General features: G+C 45.0%; 1 protein-coding gene across 1 annotated transcript in view; it reads right to left on the bottom strand.

Moving 5' to 3' along the window:
• The window catches only part of RCOR1 (REST corepressor 1), a 104,131-nt gene that overhangs the window by 4,790 nt on the left and 78,532 nt on the right, over positions 1-20,809 (bottom strand). Inside the window, exons 4-10 of the mRNA XM_072963770.1 lie at positions 13,885-13,937; positions 12,308-12,469; positions 11,514-11,632; positions 9,195-9,273; positions 6,051-6,245; positions 637-714; positions 342-399 (exon numbers count right to left, since the gene is read on the bottom strand). Of these exons, the coding sequence (XP_072819871.1) occupies positions 342-399; positions 637-714; positions 6,051-6,245; positions 9,195-9,273; positions 11,514-11,632; positions 12,308-12,469; positions 13,885-13,937 (744 nt within the window). The remainder of the gene's footprint in view (positions 1-341; positions 400-636; positions 715-6,050; positions 6,246-9,194; positions 9,274-11,513; positions 11,633-12,307; positions 12,470-13,884; positions 13,938-20,809) is intronic.

Here is a 20,809-nt window from a genome sequence, read left to right as displayed (position 1 = left end):
GGTCCCCAGGGCCAGAACACCTCCATCTCACAACCCCAGCACTCAATCTGTGTTTTCTGACTATTCAGAACCCAACAAATAAATAGCTGCTAACGTGAAATACTCACCCCTTCAGACACTGAGGCTTCCAGATTAATTTTTAAATCTTGTGAGACAACAGGAAAGGAAAAAGTTAAAGCCCAAAAGGGAACGCAGTAATTTGGCTAAAATGAGGGCCATGAGAAGAATGTAATCCTCCATGACCGCTTCAACGTGGGTGTCGTGCTGGGAGCAGGACGGGGCTAGCTCTTCCCTAAAAGCAGCACGGGCCCACAGCTCCTTCTAAGAGACTGTGTGCGTACCTTGCACGGCGAGAAGCTGCTCCTCCGTGGTCCACCGGGCGTTGCACTTCTGAGCGACCTGGGTGCCCGAAGGAGCCGTGTTAGCAAGCAGCACTGGACACCAGCATGTCCTCAGGAGGGTTAATGAGTCTTCTCCTCACATCAGAATTTGAACATCAACCAGATTTATAAAATTATGCCTATACTTCTCCTTCTAAGAGATGTGTATTACAGATGTATTACGCAGATAGCAAATTCTTAAACACATAAAAGTGTGTGGGGTATGACTTCAAAGATGATGTTAACATAATCCTACCTCTGGAAGTCGATATGGTTCTATTCCACCATCAAGTTTCTCTTTGAGGGCACTGTTCGTCTGTTTAATGTTCTGAATCTAAGAAAGAGAAGGTTTTCATTTTAAAAATGAAAAACTTGTATAAAGGTATGAAAAGAAAACAGAACTAAGAAAGCCAGAAGAAACAAAAAACCAAGAGGGAAAGGTCCCTGACGTGCAGTGTAGCCACGGTCTGAGGTCCCCACAGCACCTCCGAGAGCATCTAACTGGATGTTTAGCTGACTTGCTCAGGGCACCAGACAAGGGACAACACAACCAAGAAGGAAGGGATGGTGGTAAAACAGCCCTGTGTACACAACCCTGTTCCTCCACTTCCTACCAGGTGACGCCTGAGTGACAGAACGCATGTCTGGGGTCTGACACACAAGATAGAGGTGATGTCTGGCCCCCACCAGGGCCAGGCTGGGCAGGGAAGGCAGAGTGAAGACAGAAGAGGCACAGGGCCCAGGCGAGTCTCACAGAGCCTAAGCCACACACTAGGGTAGGCAGCCACCCACCTTGCAGGCTTCTTTAAAGGGGAGAAAAAAGAAAGCAGTATGTCAGTTTTCCATCACCCTAATTTTGAGCACCTGTAGCATCTTCATTTTCTCCAAATTATCTTTTCCACATTCTTGCTTTGACACAACATACCTAATCTTTCACCGCCTTGGCCTAATCAAAACAAAAACACAATCAGCACCAAGCACGCAGTCAATCCGCGGCCGCTCCCGAATTCCGTAAGGACTGGGAACGGGCCGGGTGGCTGAGGAGGACCCTTCCCGCAGAGGCGCCCCTGTGCCAAGCACTGGGGGACTCGGGCTCCGCCAGTGTTCATTTCTAGTAGTCACTTGAGCAAATAAGAAAGCAAGAGGAGGAATACGTTCATTTTCCCAAGTCAACCATCAAAGACACTCATGAGCAGAAAGTACCCCTGAAAGCAGAAATCTTACGAAGTGAATGAAGAAAAAGGCAGGAACTTCAGAGGTAGGGAGGGGGTGGGCGGTGAGTGGGGATGGTGGTGAAGGATACCATCATATGGACACTTTTAAACAATTCTCCTTCTTAAAAAAATTTTTTTATAGATACACAATTCTTAAAAATTCCACTTCCAAGTATTTACATTTCACAGAATTCCAGTTGCACACATCCTTTCCTCCTATGTTTTACGTCTTCTAGAAGGTTTAAAAGGGAGGGGGGTGCATGCAGGAAAAATTTTCCATGCTATGGGACAGGTGGCCAAGTACATAAGACCAGAAACTGAGCCTGCTGGCCACTGATGAGGGCCTCAAAGCCCCCCAAAAATGCAGCCGATGCCAAGTCTTTCTGAATCGATGCCACAGCAGAACATAAAAACAGAAAAGAAAAATCTCAGACACGTGCACAAAATTTATAGTAAAACCATAAACCAGGACCTTGCTTTAGTGAAATTGTAGTTTACTTTATTTTGAAAAGGTACAAATCAGAAAATACTTGAAATTCACTCACAGTAAGTTCTCAGGAAAGTAATTCCAAGCTCTCAGATCAGCATTGCCTAATAGCACTCCCTCCGATGATAAAAATACTCTAAAGCTGTGCTGCTTGATACAGGAGCCACTAGCCACGTGTTGCCACGAAGCACTTAAAATGTGGTTTATTCAACTGAGGAATCAAAATTTTAAACTTTTTTAATTTTAATTAATCCAAACTTAATTTAAATACCACAGGTGGCCACTGGCTACCATACAGAACAGCAGCATCTTGGACTCCTCCTGCTCAGAGCTCTCAGTTACCAACAACCCATAAAATATCGCAAGGCACTCAGATTATGTTCCCTGAATTCTCCATAGGCTCAAAACTAGGCCTAGAAACTTCCAACACAGAATCAGCAAGTTCTCAGAAGTCAGGGGTCTAGAACACTACACGTCCCCAGGCATTCCTGTTACTACGTGACTATTCATTCCAGCTGGTCATTTATAACATGTGGTACAAAACAGAGTGTATACACACCCTGCACTGGGATTGTGTAAAACGCATTTTCTCCTTTAAGTCAATGGAAGCACAGAGACTGAATGAACGGCCACAAGGCAAGACACCCGCGAATTCTGAACCAGAAGTTTGCTCTCAAGTCTCACTTACCTGCATGTCCGCTTCTAGTCATTTTCCAAATTAGAAATGTCCAAGTATTTACTAGTCAGAACAAGAACAGGGCTCAGCGGCCAGCATCATACCAGTGGAAAGGAAGCCAGAGTGGCAACAAGATGGGTGAGAAACAGGACACAAAGTAATCGGCTTTTAAGGAAAAAAAACCTAGAAAAGCAGTTGACTCGTCCTGCAGCTCACCGGGAGCGCCCTGTTGAGCATGGCTTCTCTGCTCTGCTCTGCTGAGCGTCAGTGACTCCTCTGCTGTCAGGCCTTTCACTGGGTCCGCTCAGAAAGACCACTGCAGCAGGTGCAGCCGCTGGCCGGCCCCGCAGAAACCGCTCCCAGCCCCCGTCTCCCAGGCCTCCGACAGCGGCTGGGCCTCCCTTGGGGCCAGGAGGAGCCAGGCTGCTCTGGCACAGTTAGGAGCTCACGGTCAGGGGAAAGCTTTTCCTGCTAAAAGGAACAGAGGGTCAGCTCCACCTCCGTGCCCTCCGCTCACTGCCCTGAATGCAGATGCAAAGGTGACAAAATGGCTCCTGTGGCTTCCAACATGAGGCCACAGGCAAGGTGAAAAGCCTAGGAGCCTAGAACGAGCAGGGAAGCCCTGAGGGCATCACTTGACAGACGAAGTGACACCAGCAACCTCTCATGCTGGAATTTCTTGCTATTTGATAAAAATAAATCCTTCACTGTTTAAGCTGCTGTGGGTCAGATGGACATTTCCCTGACACACTGCCCCGCTGGGGCCCCGGAGAAAACATCCACATGTGATCGGCCACCAGGAGCGCGGCTGGCAGCAGCCCTAAGAGGCTGCGGGAGTAACGACCTAGAAAGCCGGGCTCCAGGCCATCTCTCCTCAAAAGCTACCTTCAAACAACAAATCTCTGCTCTCAAGCCTGCTCTGACCACCACAGGCTCTCTACCTGCCACACTACAGCGTCCAACCCCTCCGGGAAGAAAGCATCTCTCCTGCCATGTGCCACCCCCAGCAGCAGGCGCAGGGCACGCGCTTGGCGGGGGAGCAGAGAAGGGTGAAAAGGACCAGGCCCCAGCAGAGAGCTCCTGCCGGCAGGGCTTCCGAGGCTCCTGCACGCATCCTGTAAGACCGGGCAGGCAAGGATTAATCTCCTCATCTGAAAAGAGGCCCAGGAAGATTAAGTGATTGTCCTAAGATTAGAATGCAGCTGTGCCGGCAGCCAGGACCAGAAGCCAACCGCCGAGTCCACAGGGCCTGCTGGGTCCTGGTCTGTGTCGCGGCCTCCGCGGGGACAGATGGGCCTCAGTCCCCAGCTTCCCCTATCATCCAGGAAACCACCTTTCAAGGGAACCACCAAGATCAACAAAACAAAAGCAGCAAAAATTACAAGGAAACCACCAGTCCACAATTCCCCTTGAATTTGGGAGGGGGGCGCGATGACCAGAGAAAGAACAGCGCTGACCCCCTGAGCCGACTGGTCAGTTTACACACACTCTGCAAAATCAGGTTGCAATGATGACCCACTTCTCATACCAGGCACAAATAACTAGGAAAGGATTAATTTTAAAAACAGTATTCTTTACAAGAGCACCAAACAAGTAGCAAACATCGAGGAATAAAGGAAGTACAAGACGTGTTCGCAGAAACAACAGAACACTGGAAGAAATTAAAGACCTCAGGGGATGTATCATGTTCATGGATCTGAAAATGTTCGTTCTCCATTTTGATCTGTTGAGTAAATACAATCCCAGTCAAAATTCTAGCAGAACTGCTTTTCTGGAAATTGAGAAAGTGATTCTAAGTTTCATATGGAAATACGAAGGCCAGGAACAGCCACAACAGTCCTGGAGGAGTTATACTACCAGCTACCGAGATCCATAACCTAGGTACAACCAAGCCCGCGAGGCGCTGGTGAAGAAACCGGCCAAGGCACCCAGAGAGCGCGCCAAACCCGACCCACACACACAACGGACAGCGGACACCAGACCCAAAGGCCCCACTCCGCAACAGGGGAAGGCTAGTCTCTGAATAAACAGTCCCTGCTTAACGAGATAGCTGTATGAAAAAGAAGTCTGACCCTACACGCAACCACACACACAGGAAACACTGCCAGGCTGACTGAAGATCAGAAAGTAAAAGGCAAAGCAACAGTTTAAGTGGTGTGTGAGAGCATCGTCACGACTTTAGGGGAGGTTCTGAACAGACTCACAGAGCACAAACTACAAAAGGCAAGAATGAGAAACCGGACCACCTTAAAATTAAGAATTTCTCTTGAAAAGACACCTCAAAGAGTGAAAAGGAAGGAAGGCCTCAGAACGTGGAAACAGAATTTCCCCGCACCCCACCCACAGTTCCAGAATGGTGGGCGAAGATGCTGCTGGTGGGTAAAGGCCAGAGATGCAGCTAAACATCATACAACACACAGAACACAGTTCATCCCTCCCCACCAAACAAAGAACTATCCAGCCCCAAACGCCCACAGCGCTACAGTTAGGAAGGCCTGATGTAGCTCAACCACAACTCATCAGCTGGCAGGGCCCCTTTGGAACCCCGTCTGGCATTGTTTTCCAATGCTGGATGCAGGCATGTTCTATAGCCCAGCAGTCGCACTCCCAGGTAAGTACCCCACAAAGACGCACACACCACGCACCAAGAGTCACACAGAAGAACATTCACGTCAACACCAGTGTTACAGTCAGAAATGGGAAACAGCCTGGACGTCCACTAAAAGTGAAACGGAGAATCTGCCGTGTGTTCATATACCAACGAGAGAGAACAAGAGCTGTGGCTCGGAATTCCATGGATGGGTCTCACGTGCCGAATAAAAGCCAGACACAAAACACACACAGACACACACACACCCTTTATTGTTCTGCTTAGATAAATTCCAAAAATGGATACAAATAGTGTATGGTTTTAAAAGTCAGAACAGTGGCCACGTCCTTGGAGAAGGCAGGTAAGGGACGAGCGGGGCACGAGCACTGTGTGTGCGGCAATGACACACTTCTCCAGTGGAGCAGTGACTGGGGTGGGGGACACGGGCTCTGTAGGCAACGCTCCACCTCCTGATCCAGACCCAGTCACCTGCGTGTGCTCACATTATGGAAACATACTGAGATGTATACACATATACACCACATAAAGTCAGTGGGCCAGTACCTATTAAGACCTCCCGTCCAACTCCTAAGAAATAAAATGCCCTTCTGAGATTTGTGGAACGAGACTTCCACGTACAGGGAAGGTAAGACACGTCCAAAGTGCCAGTGAACTCTTTCACCAGGGCTGGGCCCACAGGTACCTGTCGCTTGATTGAAACCAGCTCCATATCCAGCTGTCGCAGCACTGTGGCAGCAGCAGTAGCGTTGGCAGAAACAGCCTCTACATCCTCCTGAGAAAGAAACATTCCTTTCGGAGGTTTCCTCTTTGCTCTGTTTTTGGCTTGTGTACTATGCTTCTCTTTTTTGATCTGAGGAACTGTCTCAGTAGGGGGCACCTGCACGATATACATATTTGATAAATGAGAAACTAAAACCATTAAAATGCCAAATGAACAGTAATAAGCATATTTTCTTAACACGGCTCCAAACAATCTAAGACAAACACCACACTGCACCACAGTCACCACCTACAAACTCGAATACATGGTTAACAGACAAGATCACTGGCCACTGCACTTTGCTAAATGAACCCTTTAAAGTGGACACCATTTCTTTCCTGCAGATACATCCTGATCCTAGAAGCCTCTGACAATAAGCACTCCCAGCTTCCTGCAGTAATACAGAAGAAAAACAATCTGTATTCCCTTCCAATGAGCTTCGTGTGTATGAATAAGGAGTTACTTTATCCTAACAGTCCCTAACAATGTAGACAGACACACGGCCACAGAAAGAAAAGAGAAACACGATTCAGCACATGTATAAAGATCCATTTAAACCTTTATAGACATTTATAAAAACATAAACTTCAATATGAAACCATGACTTTTTGATACACTTTATTTGATGACACAACTTTTAGGACAACTGTGTAACTTGCTTCAAGAAATATATGCTGTCATTTTTAAATGCATGACTGCTGCTCATTTTTTTAAAGTGCTTTCTTTAAAATCAAAACCCTTGGAAATGAAATGCAATAAAATGTTGGTAAGGAAAGGGTAACATCTTATTGGTAACCATTTTAAGAATAAGAAATTTTGGTTAATTGTTCATAATCTCATCGTGTTAGTGTATTAACATTTGCTGATAAAGCTGAAAATATGTTCAGGCTTTTTACTTCATATTTTAAAAGACTGAGGTAAAAAGACCGTGCAAACTATGATGGCAGCAATAAGCTCTTGAACAAGTGGTAATGAACAACACATAAAAATATTAATAGGCAATAAACTATGCTCGATAATATTAGTGAGGACCACCTACTGACCATGTGTCTGTTTCAGTAACAATCTGGTTCATAAAGAAACTAATATTCAACCATTTTCTGTTTAAATCAGATATTGTGCTATATACCTAAGAATTACAGAAAGTAAAATAAATTCAAGCCTCTTCTCTTTCATTTAAAACATTCCACTGAAGAACCTAATAAGTAACAATGCATCACAACGAAGCTTACTAAACACTGCAGGTGCAATCTGATTTCCCAAACAATCTAATTTAGCTAATCCTTAAAACGGTCTTGTTATTTGGGCACTCATATGAATTATCCAGAAAGAATTACTGGCTTCCTACTTGATAAAACTGATCACACCAAAAGAAGCCTTAAAATTATATCTAGAACACTTTGACACAGTTCAACTTCCAGAAATTAATTCTAATGAAGAAAGTTAGGTGCACAAATACGTAGTTATAAGACCAGCATTTCAGCATTATTTATAACAGCAAAAGCCAAGGGGGAGAAGTCTGTAAAAACCTGTGTACGATTAATTAACTCAGTTATGAAAGATCTGTATGATGGCATAACATACAGCTATGCATACAAACATATTTGACATAAAAATAGGGTCATGGTAGAGTAAATTGATTTGTTTTGTTTTTGTTTGGGTTTTTTTTTTTAAGGGGGATAATTAGGTTTATTTATTTATCTTTAGAGGAGGTACTAGGGATTAAACCCAGGACCTTGTGTGTGCTAAGCATGTGCTCTACCATAGCCCCCAAGGTAGAGTAAATTTAAAAGGTTATAAAAATTATATATTAAGACCCCGTTTAATATTTTTTAAGAGTATAGATTCAGAATTACGTATAAAGGCATATATACTTACAGAGGTCATCTGGAAAGAGTCCCCAAATGTTAACAGTGGTTACGAAAGATGATACTACAAATCATTTTGTTTAGCTACATTTCCTAACTGTCTACAGAAAGCACATATTATTGGTATAATTTTAAAGTATAGGTACGTCTAGTCCTTTTTGTTTTCCATTCCTAAAATAGCTGTTCTCATACTTTAGACTCTTCTGAGATAGAGAAGCTTTTGAGATTTTACTAAAACTAAAGACTCTGCCTTTAGAAAAACGTGTGAACACAAGTCACAGCCACGCTGGCATTCAGTGCTCCAGCCTGAACTGAGGGGCTGACGGGCACCGACAGGCTGAGGACCTCTTTCCTTCAGGTGCGATGTGTACCCATCGGGGACCTGATGCAGGCAGTTCTGTGCTGCGGCGGTTCCCAGTGGGCCACAGAGCCCCGGCCTTCCTCGGAGGTTCCGTGGGGACCCCGCATATGCTTTACCCAATGTTTGAGTGGGCACAATAACCCAAGACTACGACCCCATCTCAAAAGGCTAAGATCATCCAGACACCCCACTGCTCTCAGCAGACAGTTCACAATAAATATATGTTATAAATATACCAAAAAGATAAAAAGTCATATACATGCAGGGTTCGCGGACTCCATGAATCCAGAGACTGGAAACCTCTGGCATAATTTTTAAAACATGAGAGATTAAATTTTCACCGTGTGTGCGGCTCACCCTCACATGGCCTATGCTGCTGTTTCAGTGACCAGAGGACGTGTCCCTGTCAGCCCCTGCAGCCACCTCGGACCCAGGAGAGCAGGCCCCGGTGCCCACGGCAGGAAGGAGCCCACCAGGGCCGAGAGGAGGAGCTGAGCTCGAGCCTGGCCCTCCTGGGTGCGTTTCTAAGCTACAGAGTGAGCGTGAGCGGCAGGAGAGAAGGCAGTGAGTGCGGCGACCCTGGAGGTAAAGCGTGGGCACTGCCACCCCAGGCAAAGCCGTTCCTCCTGACCGCTGTTTTCCCCTTCAAGGCTTCCTTCACTCGTATTTCCTGACGAGCAAATTTGAAGTTCTGTAAAGCAAAGTCAGTGTTGTTTTAAAAGCCACACCTCAATGCCTTGTACACAGCATTTCATACATTAAGCAGAATGAGGAGTGTTTTACTTATGAAACTAGTAATAAAATTAATTTGTCTTAACAGTACTAGCGAAAAAATACCTCCTTTTTGCTTTCCTTGTTTTGATCAATCTCAATGTCAATGGGGTTATTTCCATTTGTTTCTTCAAGTTCATCCTCACTGGAAGATAAGAACAAGTTACTGAAAGATTATTTTGTACTGGTTCTATTTAGTACACAAATATAAGCAATAAACTGACTTAATGACATTTAACATAAAATTAGTACATTTTCAGACGGCTGAGATAAAAACATTTTTATAATTCAAATAAAATACTAACTCCATAGGTCTTTTAGTCTAAATGATTAAAAAAGCTACTAAAATAGGTAACCAAGTCCCACTTCAGGCCTAGAACCTTTCTCTTTGTATCTGTAAAGTGTTTTCTCTCAACTGAAATATCAAATTTAAGACATCACCTCATGGCTCCGTAATTATCTAGCAGAGGACCAGGGCAAGATCACCAACACAACTGAGAATAAAGACCCACTGTACTGGGGATAAATTCACCAACAAGTAAAAATTCATTTTCAAGTCTCAGCTGTCTACTGACAACTACACAGGCCTGAGAACAGGACAGGCCTTTTGGTGGCCTGGATAACTGGTATTTCAAATTAAGTGAATTTAGAAAAGAACACTCATATTGATATTGCGCTTCAAATGCTTTTGTTTTTATATCCTTCCATGCAGTATTTCTAATTTTAAAGGGGGCTCTGTGGCAGGTGGGGCTCTGCGGTAGGAACACAAGAGCTCACGCAGGTCAAGCGGCCTGCCCCAGTGTGCCCACAGTTGACCAGCTAAGCACTGGGAGCAGAAAACACTCGAGTTCAAACGTCAACACCTCCTGTCTCAGGAGTGCCCCAGGGGACTCCACTCTCTGAGCGACCCCTTCTCCCCACCCACCCCAAGGACCACGGTGGTCAGAAGTTCTGGCTGAGGAAAAGGGCTGGGGTTGGGAGATCTCTCTAGCCCCTGCCCCTGCTTCCACAGGCAGGTCCGCTGGGAGGACAACAATCTCACAGGTGGCACTGCTGTGGCCAGTGTGGCCCTCCTTGGCACCCTTGAGGGAAGGATGCAAAGGAAAGCACATGGGCAGTGGGAACAGAGGCACATCAGCCGACGCTCTTGGCAGTTCGCCCTCAGGGGTAACAAGCCCCTAGTTTTTTTAAATTTAATTCTGATTTCAGCTTAGTCAACTGTACCTGTTTGCAATAACAGACTTTATAAACAGTAAACCAGACCTAACACATAACGGAAATGAAAAATTTTAATCAAGTTGCTGCAACACTAAAAACAAATTCAGCAGAGTTCGCTCCTTTTCTCTGGTAACAAAGAGCGCTGGCCCATAAATAGGTCCACTAGTTGCGTGTGCTGCAGACCGAAACCCATGCAGAGGTGTCAAGGTCAGCACCCTCACAGAGTCAAAGCTGCGAAGAGCTCTGGAGATGTTCTCGGCATCACTCTCATCTCACACTTGTGCCCCAAGACTGAGCTCTCCAGAAGTCATACTCGGTTCTGAAGCTATCCCCACATGTCACCTGCTTTCATCTGAAATCATAAAATACTCTCGGGAGACAGGGCTGTGGAGACCACATAGTTTGTCTTTCTTCATTTTATTTGGCACTGTTAGTTTATAAAAACAATATATTATAGAAATATAATTTGTAAAAGTCACCCATATTCTAACACAAAACGCATGTATTTGTGTGCTGCCTTCTGGACTTGAAGCGTCTTCGTTTTAGAGTTGAGGAAACAGACGCCTGGGGAGGAGGTGCACTGAGCCAACCTGCCTGTGAGTCTATCAGCAGACCCTCGGGCTGAGACCAGAACCCACTTCTGCGAGTGAGGTCGGGGCCACTCCCACTACCCTGTGCAAGGCTGAAGGAGCGACGGCAAGAATGAGCTACCCTTAAAACTAACCTCCTCACTAAGAAATCATAAAACAGATGTCAAGTAAGGGGACAAGGAAATCTAAACTGCACGCTCATCTTTTAACACAACAAACATGAAAACATGACAACCGAATCCTGCATGAGCACACCAGATAAATTCCAACTAGGAAACGACAGGTCCCTTCTTATTAACAGGGGACCCCCTGAAGGGGCACAAAGAACGTGTGGGGAAACCCACCCTCTCACAGCCAAGTGCGCTGGCTGCAGGAGGAGCGCTGAGAACAGGCACCTGAAGAGCATGATGCTCAAGCATTAACACAGCTCGTGAACATTTAGCTGAAGGCTGTTGTGAAGCTCTGGTTCCAGCAGGAAGGTCCTGGGGAGCCCGGTTCCCCTACCTTTCCACCCTGCACCCACCCAGCAGCCCCCGGAAGCCCCGGGGCGCCGAGCCAACACCTGGCACGCACTGACCTCTCCTCCCGCTCCCGCTTCTGTTTCCGAGCGTGGCGGTCCATCACGCTGGTTTTGGTCCTTGTCTTCTTCCAGGAGTAGTAAAATTTCACCAGGCTCGCTATAGACTTATCAGGAAGCTAAATCAAAAATAACTGGTTTAGACTTAAAGCTAACCTTTAAAATCACACGTGTTTACAGAAGGAACACCATATATTCAGAAACATCACACGTCACAGCTATTTTCTCTGAATTCATAGAACACTCACTGATCCATTTTCAAATTACTGAAGTCTGACTGTAAGTGAAACTTAACCATGAAAGACTGCAAAGTCAGTTTAAGATGAATCAGGGTTTTCTCTGACACAACTAGAAGTTCTCACATAACTTCTAGGTTATTTTTAAAAAATTGACTTTAGCACTAATGTAACCATCAACAAGCCATCACGATAGGAGTACAGCATACAGCTCTGTAGAGTGTAATAAGACAGCAACCCTTCCCAGGCAGACGGGGCCCCGTGGCACTCCACCTCGCCAAATAAGCATCTAAGAACCTTTCTATGAGAATAAGCTGGGGAGTCCAAACAAGACGGATGGGGGGGGCAGTGCTGAGTCCCAGCTTGATAGCTGGGGGTGCCAGGACACGCTTCACTCCTGGAATCGGAAGCCTCTCATCCACCCAACAGCACGTAGTGAGCTGCTGCTTCTAAAGGGAGCTTTATTAAAGATGGGGACATTCGTGCTTCTGGATGGTAGCCCTAGTCCTCAGGGAAGGTGGGCGAGGGGAGCTGGCGGGGGAGAGCTCATCTACTTACCATTTGTTGGATTCTATGGAAAGTTTTCCCATGAAAACTAAAGGCTTGCTCAAACAAGACTTTATCTTCCACAGTCCACTCATCTGGGAAGGGGGTAAAGTTGGGCAAATCAGCCAATGATTTTTCAATATTATGCTTATGCCAAAAGAGCATCCCAAGAGCCTAGAAAAATAGTATCAGTGAGATTTTAGACCAACAACGTGAACCAAACATTAAAATGGAAGTGAGGCTGGCAGAAAAAGAGTGTGTACTCCCCACCCAGACAAACAGAAGTGGCAGACGCTGATATGTGCCCTTCTGTACACTAACTCATTTATCTCAGGCCCCAGGGGGTTAAGTTCCATTGCTCTCACTTCTCAAGCTGGAACACAGGCCCTGAGAAGGGAAGTAACTCGCCAGCAGTCACAGCACTAGTAAACGGGGGCAGCAGTGAGTGTGGCTCGAGAACCTGTTCTCATAAAGGTCATGCTCTAGGGTCACTGTGTATGAAGGAGAGAGGAACACACAAAAGCATGCAATTGCTACTGCTTGCCCCCAAACTTAAGATAGAAAGAGTTTTTTCCCCCAGTTCAGAGAGGAAAAAACATACAAGTGGGTGAGGAATGAATTAGAAACCAGAGAGAGTTTTAGGAATACTTTCCTGAGAAAACTCTATGTATTACAGTTTTAAAGTAGAAATGATCATAATTCTGAAGACCAAAATCCTTAAAAATTCATACAAATGTATTTAGCAATCACCCAATAATATTTACACTTTCCAAATAGAACAAAAAATCGATTTCCTGAGCAGCCTTCTGAAGCTCATGATCACGGTCTGGAGAAGGAGCAGCACACATTTCTTCCCTTGAAACATTCTGAAGCTCCCTTACTGTTAACTGGCTTTCCTAACAGTTCTGCCAGCGTCGAACAATGAAAGGTAAGGGCAAGGCTGAAAGAAAGGGCCCAAGTCTATGCAATCTAAACAGTGGTACCCTCAGTCATTAGGCTAAGTAAGAAATTGTGGCAATTTACAGGCTGTAAAATCTAGATCAGTGCAAAGGGAAGCACTAATCCAACGAATGTGATTATCTTAAAACCCGTAGTTAGAAATAAGGCTGAAGTAAGATATCATCACACTTGTGGAGAAAATTTAATTTTGCAGATTTTCCATTAATTGGCTCTAAACAATTTTTGAAAGAAAACCTTAGTCAAATTTTGTAACCTGAAAGTGACTGAAAACACTGTAGGTTTGAGCTTAACAACATGACTCGGGGAAAAAAACACCACACAATGACAAGAATGACAAACAAATCACATATTCAGATGAGAAAGCATCACGCCCAAGTATCCAGCTCCTAAGGGCCACTGCCGCCCTCAGCACTGCAGACTTGCAGGAACACATGGATGCCTTTCAGATCAAAGTGTCCTCCACTCCTCATCTCAAGCAGTGAGAAGGGGACCAGAGCCTTGTATAGGACTGCTAGTAACAACCAGAAAGTTGCTAATGACGAAACAACGCTACCCAATACAGAGAAAAAAAAATTTAACAGGTTAGCTATAAAAACCCATTTTTAACCAAAAGAAAACCATGTCATTACCTGTTCCATGTTGTACCCATGCTTCTCTTTAGCAATGGCGATATATTCATCCACTGAAAAACAAGACAAGAGGCCAGTAAACAAACTGAGGTCAGTCCACGGGCACCAGGACTAATACTGAGGAGGGTATGTGTGCACACGCTTCGGGCACGCACAGGAATGAAAATGAAGAACGGAGAGCAACAGAACAGAAGTGCATAATATGTCCATCATGGACCATAACGTACGTGAAGCCCGCTGAGAAATGGCTGGAAATATACTCAAAAATTAACCTGTCTCTGGACGGTGAGATTATGGTTCTTTTCTTTTCTTAAAACTTGGTTCTACTTAAATATTCTATGATAAACAAATATTACTCTGATTCTTTGAAAAATATTTAGAAATAAAAAGAAATATTAAACGAGGGCTTGATTTTAGTCTCTACTGAGGATGACAAACAAGCAACCTACTTTTATGTTAAAAAAATTTTATAGAGAAACTGTGTGAACCAGTGCCTCCCACCTGCTCTTGGACTCCGACACCAGGTGGCAAGTGGCAGCGTCCAAGCACGAAGGAAACACCAAGGAAAACTGACTGACTCAAACTCCAGAAGCTGCCACCCCTCAAAGGCGAATCTACTTCCTTGCTACACTTTCTAGTCTTTCTTCCAGAAAAATAAGAGATTACGAATCAACAGCACTTTTTTATATTCGTGTATGACTTTTCTTTACAAATGACAAAAATAATACAAGCTCAGAAGGGAAAAACAAATAGCACAGAACTGTATGACGCAAACACTCAGATTCCCACTACCTGCTTTTGCCCCTTTCCCCACATCTGACCCTCCCGAGAGGTGCAAGGACCAAACTAGAGTTGGGAAAACAGACTCAGTGCACACAGTGAGCAGAAGGAACCTAGTGAAGGTCAGACAGAGCGTCTACGTTTCAGGATGCAGTTCAACTATTCACAGCCATCCTCCCTAACTGTGGTACAACTGACAACCAGTCCAGGAAAAAGAAGTCATTTTCAAAACAGAGTTCAAATTCCTTTATCAGCATATATTCTAAGATTAGGGGAAAACTTTTTCCCACTGACAAAAGAGTCAATTTAATTCAGACAGTAACTATATATAGTTGCATTTCAATATCAAGACACTAGTTTTCTATTTCCTTTTTTAACATCTAAAGTACTCGCAAACTGGTTACTTCACTCAGAATACAGTAAAATTCCAATTTACCTGTGAGTCAGTGAATGATGAAATAAATGCCCTTAGTTTGTCACAAAAGTTGAAAGTGTTGATTTTTCAAATGGGACAGGAAATATTCCAAAGTGTGTGCCTTGCCTATCACTTCACAATAGGGTAGATTACGCCAAATAAGAGAAAAATGCTCTAAGATTCTTCAAAACAACAACAACAACAAAAAGCTAATGAGCAGCACCGGCTGCACGCGTGGGTGGCTGCACACCTTTCAGCGCCTTGTGAGAGGTGGGGGGTCCCCCTGGCGGGACCTGGACGCTGACACACACAGCAGGCCCTGGGGTCGGCCCGCAGGTCAGAGGGAAAACTGGGTAACGAGATGCGCTCAGTCATGGCCGTGGGAGGGGAAGAGAGAAAACCACTTACAGTGAACTGAGGGTCAACCCTGGAAGTCTGTTTTAAGGGTTCTTTCTTTCAGTAAATATTTGGTGAATGAACAATAAATGAACCTCAAACTTCTGCTCTATAGCCTCAACTCTGCAAGCACACAGGTTTCCAGGCGCTATTATTATCACACGGCTGAGGACGAACGAGTGGTGTGTGCACAGTCACCAGATCTTTAACAAGTAACTGCACAGGCTCAATGAGGGAGGCGGGGGCCGTCCTGCTCACAGTTCTCGGGGCAGACGTATCTGCTCAAGAATTAGAATTTGTCCTCGTTGTCTCTAACCAGAGTCACCTGAAAAAATTACAAGAGCATTTTGGGGATGCTTTTTCTATTTCATCTGTTCTTTTGTTATTTAACATAAAAATTAGCTGGTGGTAGGAAATATAAAACAGACTAAAGCAGTGGATTCCAACTGCTGCAGCTCACGATAGATGTAACATCTGCTGTGTTGTAAACAGCAAGGTACTCTCACTAAGGCGGCTTTTAGAATCCCACATCCTTTAGATTTTCCTGGAGACCACCCTGAGGACTCAAATCTGAAGGAAAGGAAGAAAGACCTCTATCATAGCTGCTACTGTCGCCTGGTATGTCCACCAGATGCCCTGAAAGTACGATGAAATAGCTAATATATGAGGAGCCCTGCAACTTGTAAAAGAATTACCATCTGATATACACTAGCAAAAATACCATTCTTCATTCTTTTCATTGCCTCCAATGTCCAACAAAGGTTAGACAAACATTTGCTGAATGAACGCTGGGGGAGCTGTGATACGCAAAACGTCAACATCTTAGGTTCGTTTTCCAGCAAGTTGAAAGGCAGCACATATCAACAAAAAGTCTGTAATTAATAAATGCTGGAGAGGGTGTGGAGAAATAGGAACCCTCCTACACTGTTGGTGGGAATGGAAATCGGTGCAGCCTCTATAGAAAACAGTATGCAGATTCCTTAAAAAACTAAAAATAGAGCTACCATAAGATCCAGCAATCCCACTCCTGAGCATATACCCAGAAAAGATGAAAACTCTTATTTGAAAAGACACATGCACCCCAATGTTCATGGCAGCACTATTTACAATAGCCAAGACATGGAAGCAACCCAAGTGCCCATCAACAGATGACTGGTTTAAGAACTGTTACACACACACACACACACACACACACACACACAATGGAATACTACTCAGCCATAAAAAGAATGAAATATTGCTATTTGCAGCAACATGGATGGACCTAGAGATGATCATACTAATTGAAATCAGAGAACAACAAATATCATATGATATCACTTATACGTGGGATCTAAAAAATAATACAAATGAATCTATATACAAAACAGAAACAGACAGAAAATGAACTTACGGTTACCAAAGGGGAAAGGGGGGATAAATTAGGAGTATGGGATTAATAGATACACACTATTACACATAAAATAGATAAGCAGCAAGGATTTACTGTACAACACAAGGAACTATTTTCATTATCTTGTAATAACATATAATGGAAAAGAATATAAAAAAAAGTAACTGAATCACTTTGCCATACATCTGAAACTAACACAATATTGTAAGTCAACTACACACTTCAATTAAAAAAGAAAAGAAAGGCAACACAGGTTAGGTATGGGGTAAGAAAGACGCAGATGAAATCTTGGCTCCGTCTCTTGATAAAATGAACCCATAGCTAGTGGTGTCTGCCAGGCAATAAGCACTCCATTTAAGACTGTTACCTTTAGCAATCTCCTCAACCCTTCCAGGAAGTAGCTCTCATCAGTAGATATGGGCCATCACCTAACCTAACTGAAAACTACATCACAGTAGGAACTCCTCCTCATGGAATGTTCTGGACTAGCGCTAACTCAGAGTGCCATGTGCACAAATAATGCTGCGACAGGCCTTGTCTCCTACCGCCTTCCTACTCCGTACCATCTCCAGCCCTCGTTCCCTGTCATCGTCAAATGGACATGGCCACCAGCACCGTCCTGAACACCCAGTGCCCTCTCCGCCTCCTGCCCTGCTCCTTCACATGGCCTCCCGGAGCTGCTGGGGAGTCAGGAAGACAATGGGAAGGGCACACTTTTCAAAACCTCCCACATGGCTTCCTTAAGCAGAAATGAGCTTGCAACCCAAAAAAGCAAAACCTCCTCCCAACTGCCCTGATGAAACCCAAGGAGGCCCAGACGCCAGAGGCAGCGGATGACCAGGAAGGGAGCTAGAGAAGCACAAGCTCAGAGGTGGCCGGCGGGGCTGGGTGGTTCCAACACCTCGTGTGGGACAATGACAGCCTGATCTGCTCTAGAAGCTTAAAGGTTAACCAGAGTCCATCCCAATTTGGGGCGAGGGGCCACCGTGGGCAGAGTCATTAAGTGAGCCGCGATCAGGGCAATGAGCAAAGTCCATGCAGCTTAAGGAAATGCCAGGACACGTCACGGGCTGGGCCTGGCATCAGACTCGCCAGCCTCCCCGGCACACAGGGGACAGCGCTGGGAGCAGGCTCGCTTCGGCATCTTGGCTAACGTCCTGGTCTGTGGGTCTGAGGCAGCGGGGCCAGACACAGGGCTATGTGCACTCTAGCACTGTGAAACGCAGAACCACCAGGGAGAACCACCCAGTCCTAAACTGTGATGGACACGGACAGACGCGTCATGCGGACCTGCTGAAGTGCATGGACTGGGTGCACCACTGGCTGTTTGACGAGAGCTCACCATCGTGGAAAGCACAGGTGAGGGAGTTATGTTTGGGGGTAATATCACATAAAGGCAGAATGTGTGTGAGCCTCGTCAAGAAAAGTTACAAAATCCATAAGGCCTCGTCCAACAGGTACTGAACTGCTCTTAATATGTACAGAGCACTGTGTTAAATCGCAGCCCACAATACAAAAGAAAAAAAAAAAGATTCCCTGCAGCAGCCTGAAAGAACACCCAGGGACCGAAGAGAACCTACATACATGCAGTAACAGCGGAGACGTGGGACAGTCTGAGAAAGCAAAACGACCAGGGAGCAATGACAGCGACGACGATGAAGGAAGGAAAGCTCCCTAAAGACTCCACAGCTGCACGAAGTAACAGCAGTAGCCAGCACCTGAGAATTCACTACCGCAGGCATGCAAGGCCTGCTAGTCCTCTCCCGCCATTCTATCATCACTTCCATTTGCAAGTGAAGAAACTGAGGCTCAGAGAAGTTAGGCAATTTGGCCAGGTCACCCAGCTGGCAGGTAGCAGACAATGGACTCACATATACTCTGAGTGTCTGAGCCCAGCACCCGGGGGTCAGACTCCGCGTGCTGCCTCATGCCTGAGTGAGGGAGACCGAGGGAGAGGGCACGTGACAGCAGCGGAGCGCTGAGCCAGGCAAAGCAAACAGTCTATTCAGCATGAATGAAGTGAAGAAAGCAGAACTGGGGTTGATGCAGGAAGAGATGGAAACTGAGGACCACGGGCAAATGGCTGCCTCGTGCTAGGCTTCATTTGTTTCTAGATTCATGTTTTAATTCAATGACCTAAATGCCCAGCACCTTGAGTAGGAGTCTCAAATTCAACTGCAAAACGGTCAGAAGAAAACTGCCCCAGTAACCTGAGCTCACCCTCCCCCGCCCAGACACTGCAGAGACTCGGAAGACCTTGTGATCCTGCAGTGTATGCAGAGCAAGAGGCTGACAACCGTAAGGTAGCTTGAGGACAAAGCTACAGCCTTGGTACAGCTTCTTAAAGACGTATTTTTTTTATCATCATAAGTAGCGTCAGGCACTGCAAAGGAAACATGGTACAAATTTCTCCCTCACAGCTCAAAATGAGCATGCTAAAATTTTTCAAGGATATTATAGCAAATATCGTGGCATCGCCTTTTATTACTAAAATGAGAAATGAGTTACCACTGTAAATCACTGAGAATCAAAATGAGCATAAATCATTTAGGTAAAGCAATTATGCCCCCTGGTGGGCACAGACATGACTACAGTTAACATTTAACCATCCCCTGGAGTCTCTCAGGGACAGGGGAGAGGGCACAGGAAGCCAGGTAAGCCACCAAGACTGCTGGAGTATAATACAATCAACCAGTCCTCCCTAGTCAGTAATAAAATACACTCCCTTTATGAAAACGCTATTTCTTAATGTAGTTTTGTTAAAAACCCACTTTACAGAAAAAGCTCCCATCACCCTCCGGCACTCCAGTTAATTCTACAAAATCCAGCCCAGTCTCAGACACAAGTGGAAATGAGAAACAGGAGCACCCTAAGCTGTAAATGTTTAAATTCAGCTTCTGGCATCTACTCCTTCCTAAACTGCACCTCTATACCGCCCCCTTGTCCAGCATCAACCCACACGGCTCTGGAGAAGTTCTTCCCCTGCCTGTCTGTGCCTTCGTTTCCTTTTTCAGTGTACGAGTAGACTGACTTAAGACTTATCTTCCATGGCTAACATTTCATGAGCAATATTTTAAACATTTAAATGTTAAATTTAAACTTTTTTGTGTGCTGCATTAAAGATTTTTTCCAATAAAAAGATAAGAGCATGCCTCCCCTTTACTCCAGTACTCACACACTTGTGTGTTCTCCAGATAGGCGTAGCCTCTCCCATATTTTAAAAACTGATCACCACTAGAATGACATTTAGCTGTGACTAATCAAAGCAATAACCACCTTTCTTCTTTAAAGTATCCCAAGTCTACAGTAAAGGGTAAGATCACGTGGTGACACGCGACCCTCCTGCATCTTCTTCACAGCAAGTCACTTACTTGATGACTGAGGCCCACAGGGGCAACTGTGCACTCAAAGTAGTTCTGTTTGCTCTCCCTGTTTGGCTTTATGTATACGAGCTGAAGGAAGGACCATGCTCAAAACAAGGTCTGTGTCTCCTGCAATTAAAGGCTATATCCCCTGACATTAAAGGGGGGTGGGGTAGGTGGGAAAAAGACTAGCCCTCAATTCACCTATAATCTCACAGCAGAAAGAGCCCCGGACCAGGAGTCAAAGTCCTTAGTTTCTATCAGGAACTTTCAGGCTAAACCCATTAGTCATCCATAAGATAGGAAGTATTTTATAAATACTTTGTATAAAAATGTGTGTGTGTGTGTGTGGTGTGTGTGTGTGTGTGTGTGTGTATAAATATATACATATAAATACTTCGTATTCTTTGTATGAAAACACGAAGTAGAAGTCAAAATGTGTAATTGTAAAGTATTATTAAGATTAACTCCTTCATAAACATTTGTGGGATTCAACTAGAAAGAAGGGGTGCAGCAATTTCCAACCTCAGAATGAATTTACAAGAGAAACCGAACCCAGTCCCTGAGCCCCCTCAGCGC

The sequence above is a fragment of the Vicugna pacos genome, chromosome 6 (assembly GCF_048564905.1).
Source record: "Vicugna pacos chromosome 6, VicPac4, whole genome shotgun sequence".
Lineage (NCBI taxonomy): Eukaryota > Metazoa > Chordata > Mammalia > Artiodactyla > Camelidae > Vicugna > Vicugna pacos.
The sequence above is the reverse complement of the archived record's forward strand: the minus strand, read 5'-3'. Positions and strand labels throughout refer to the sequence as shown.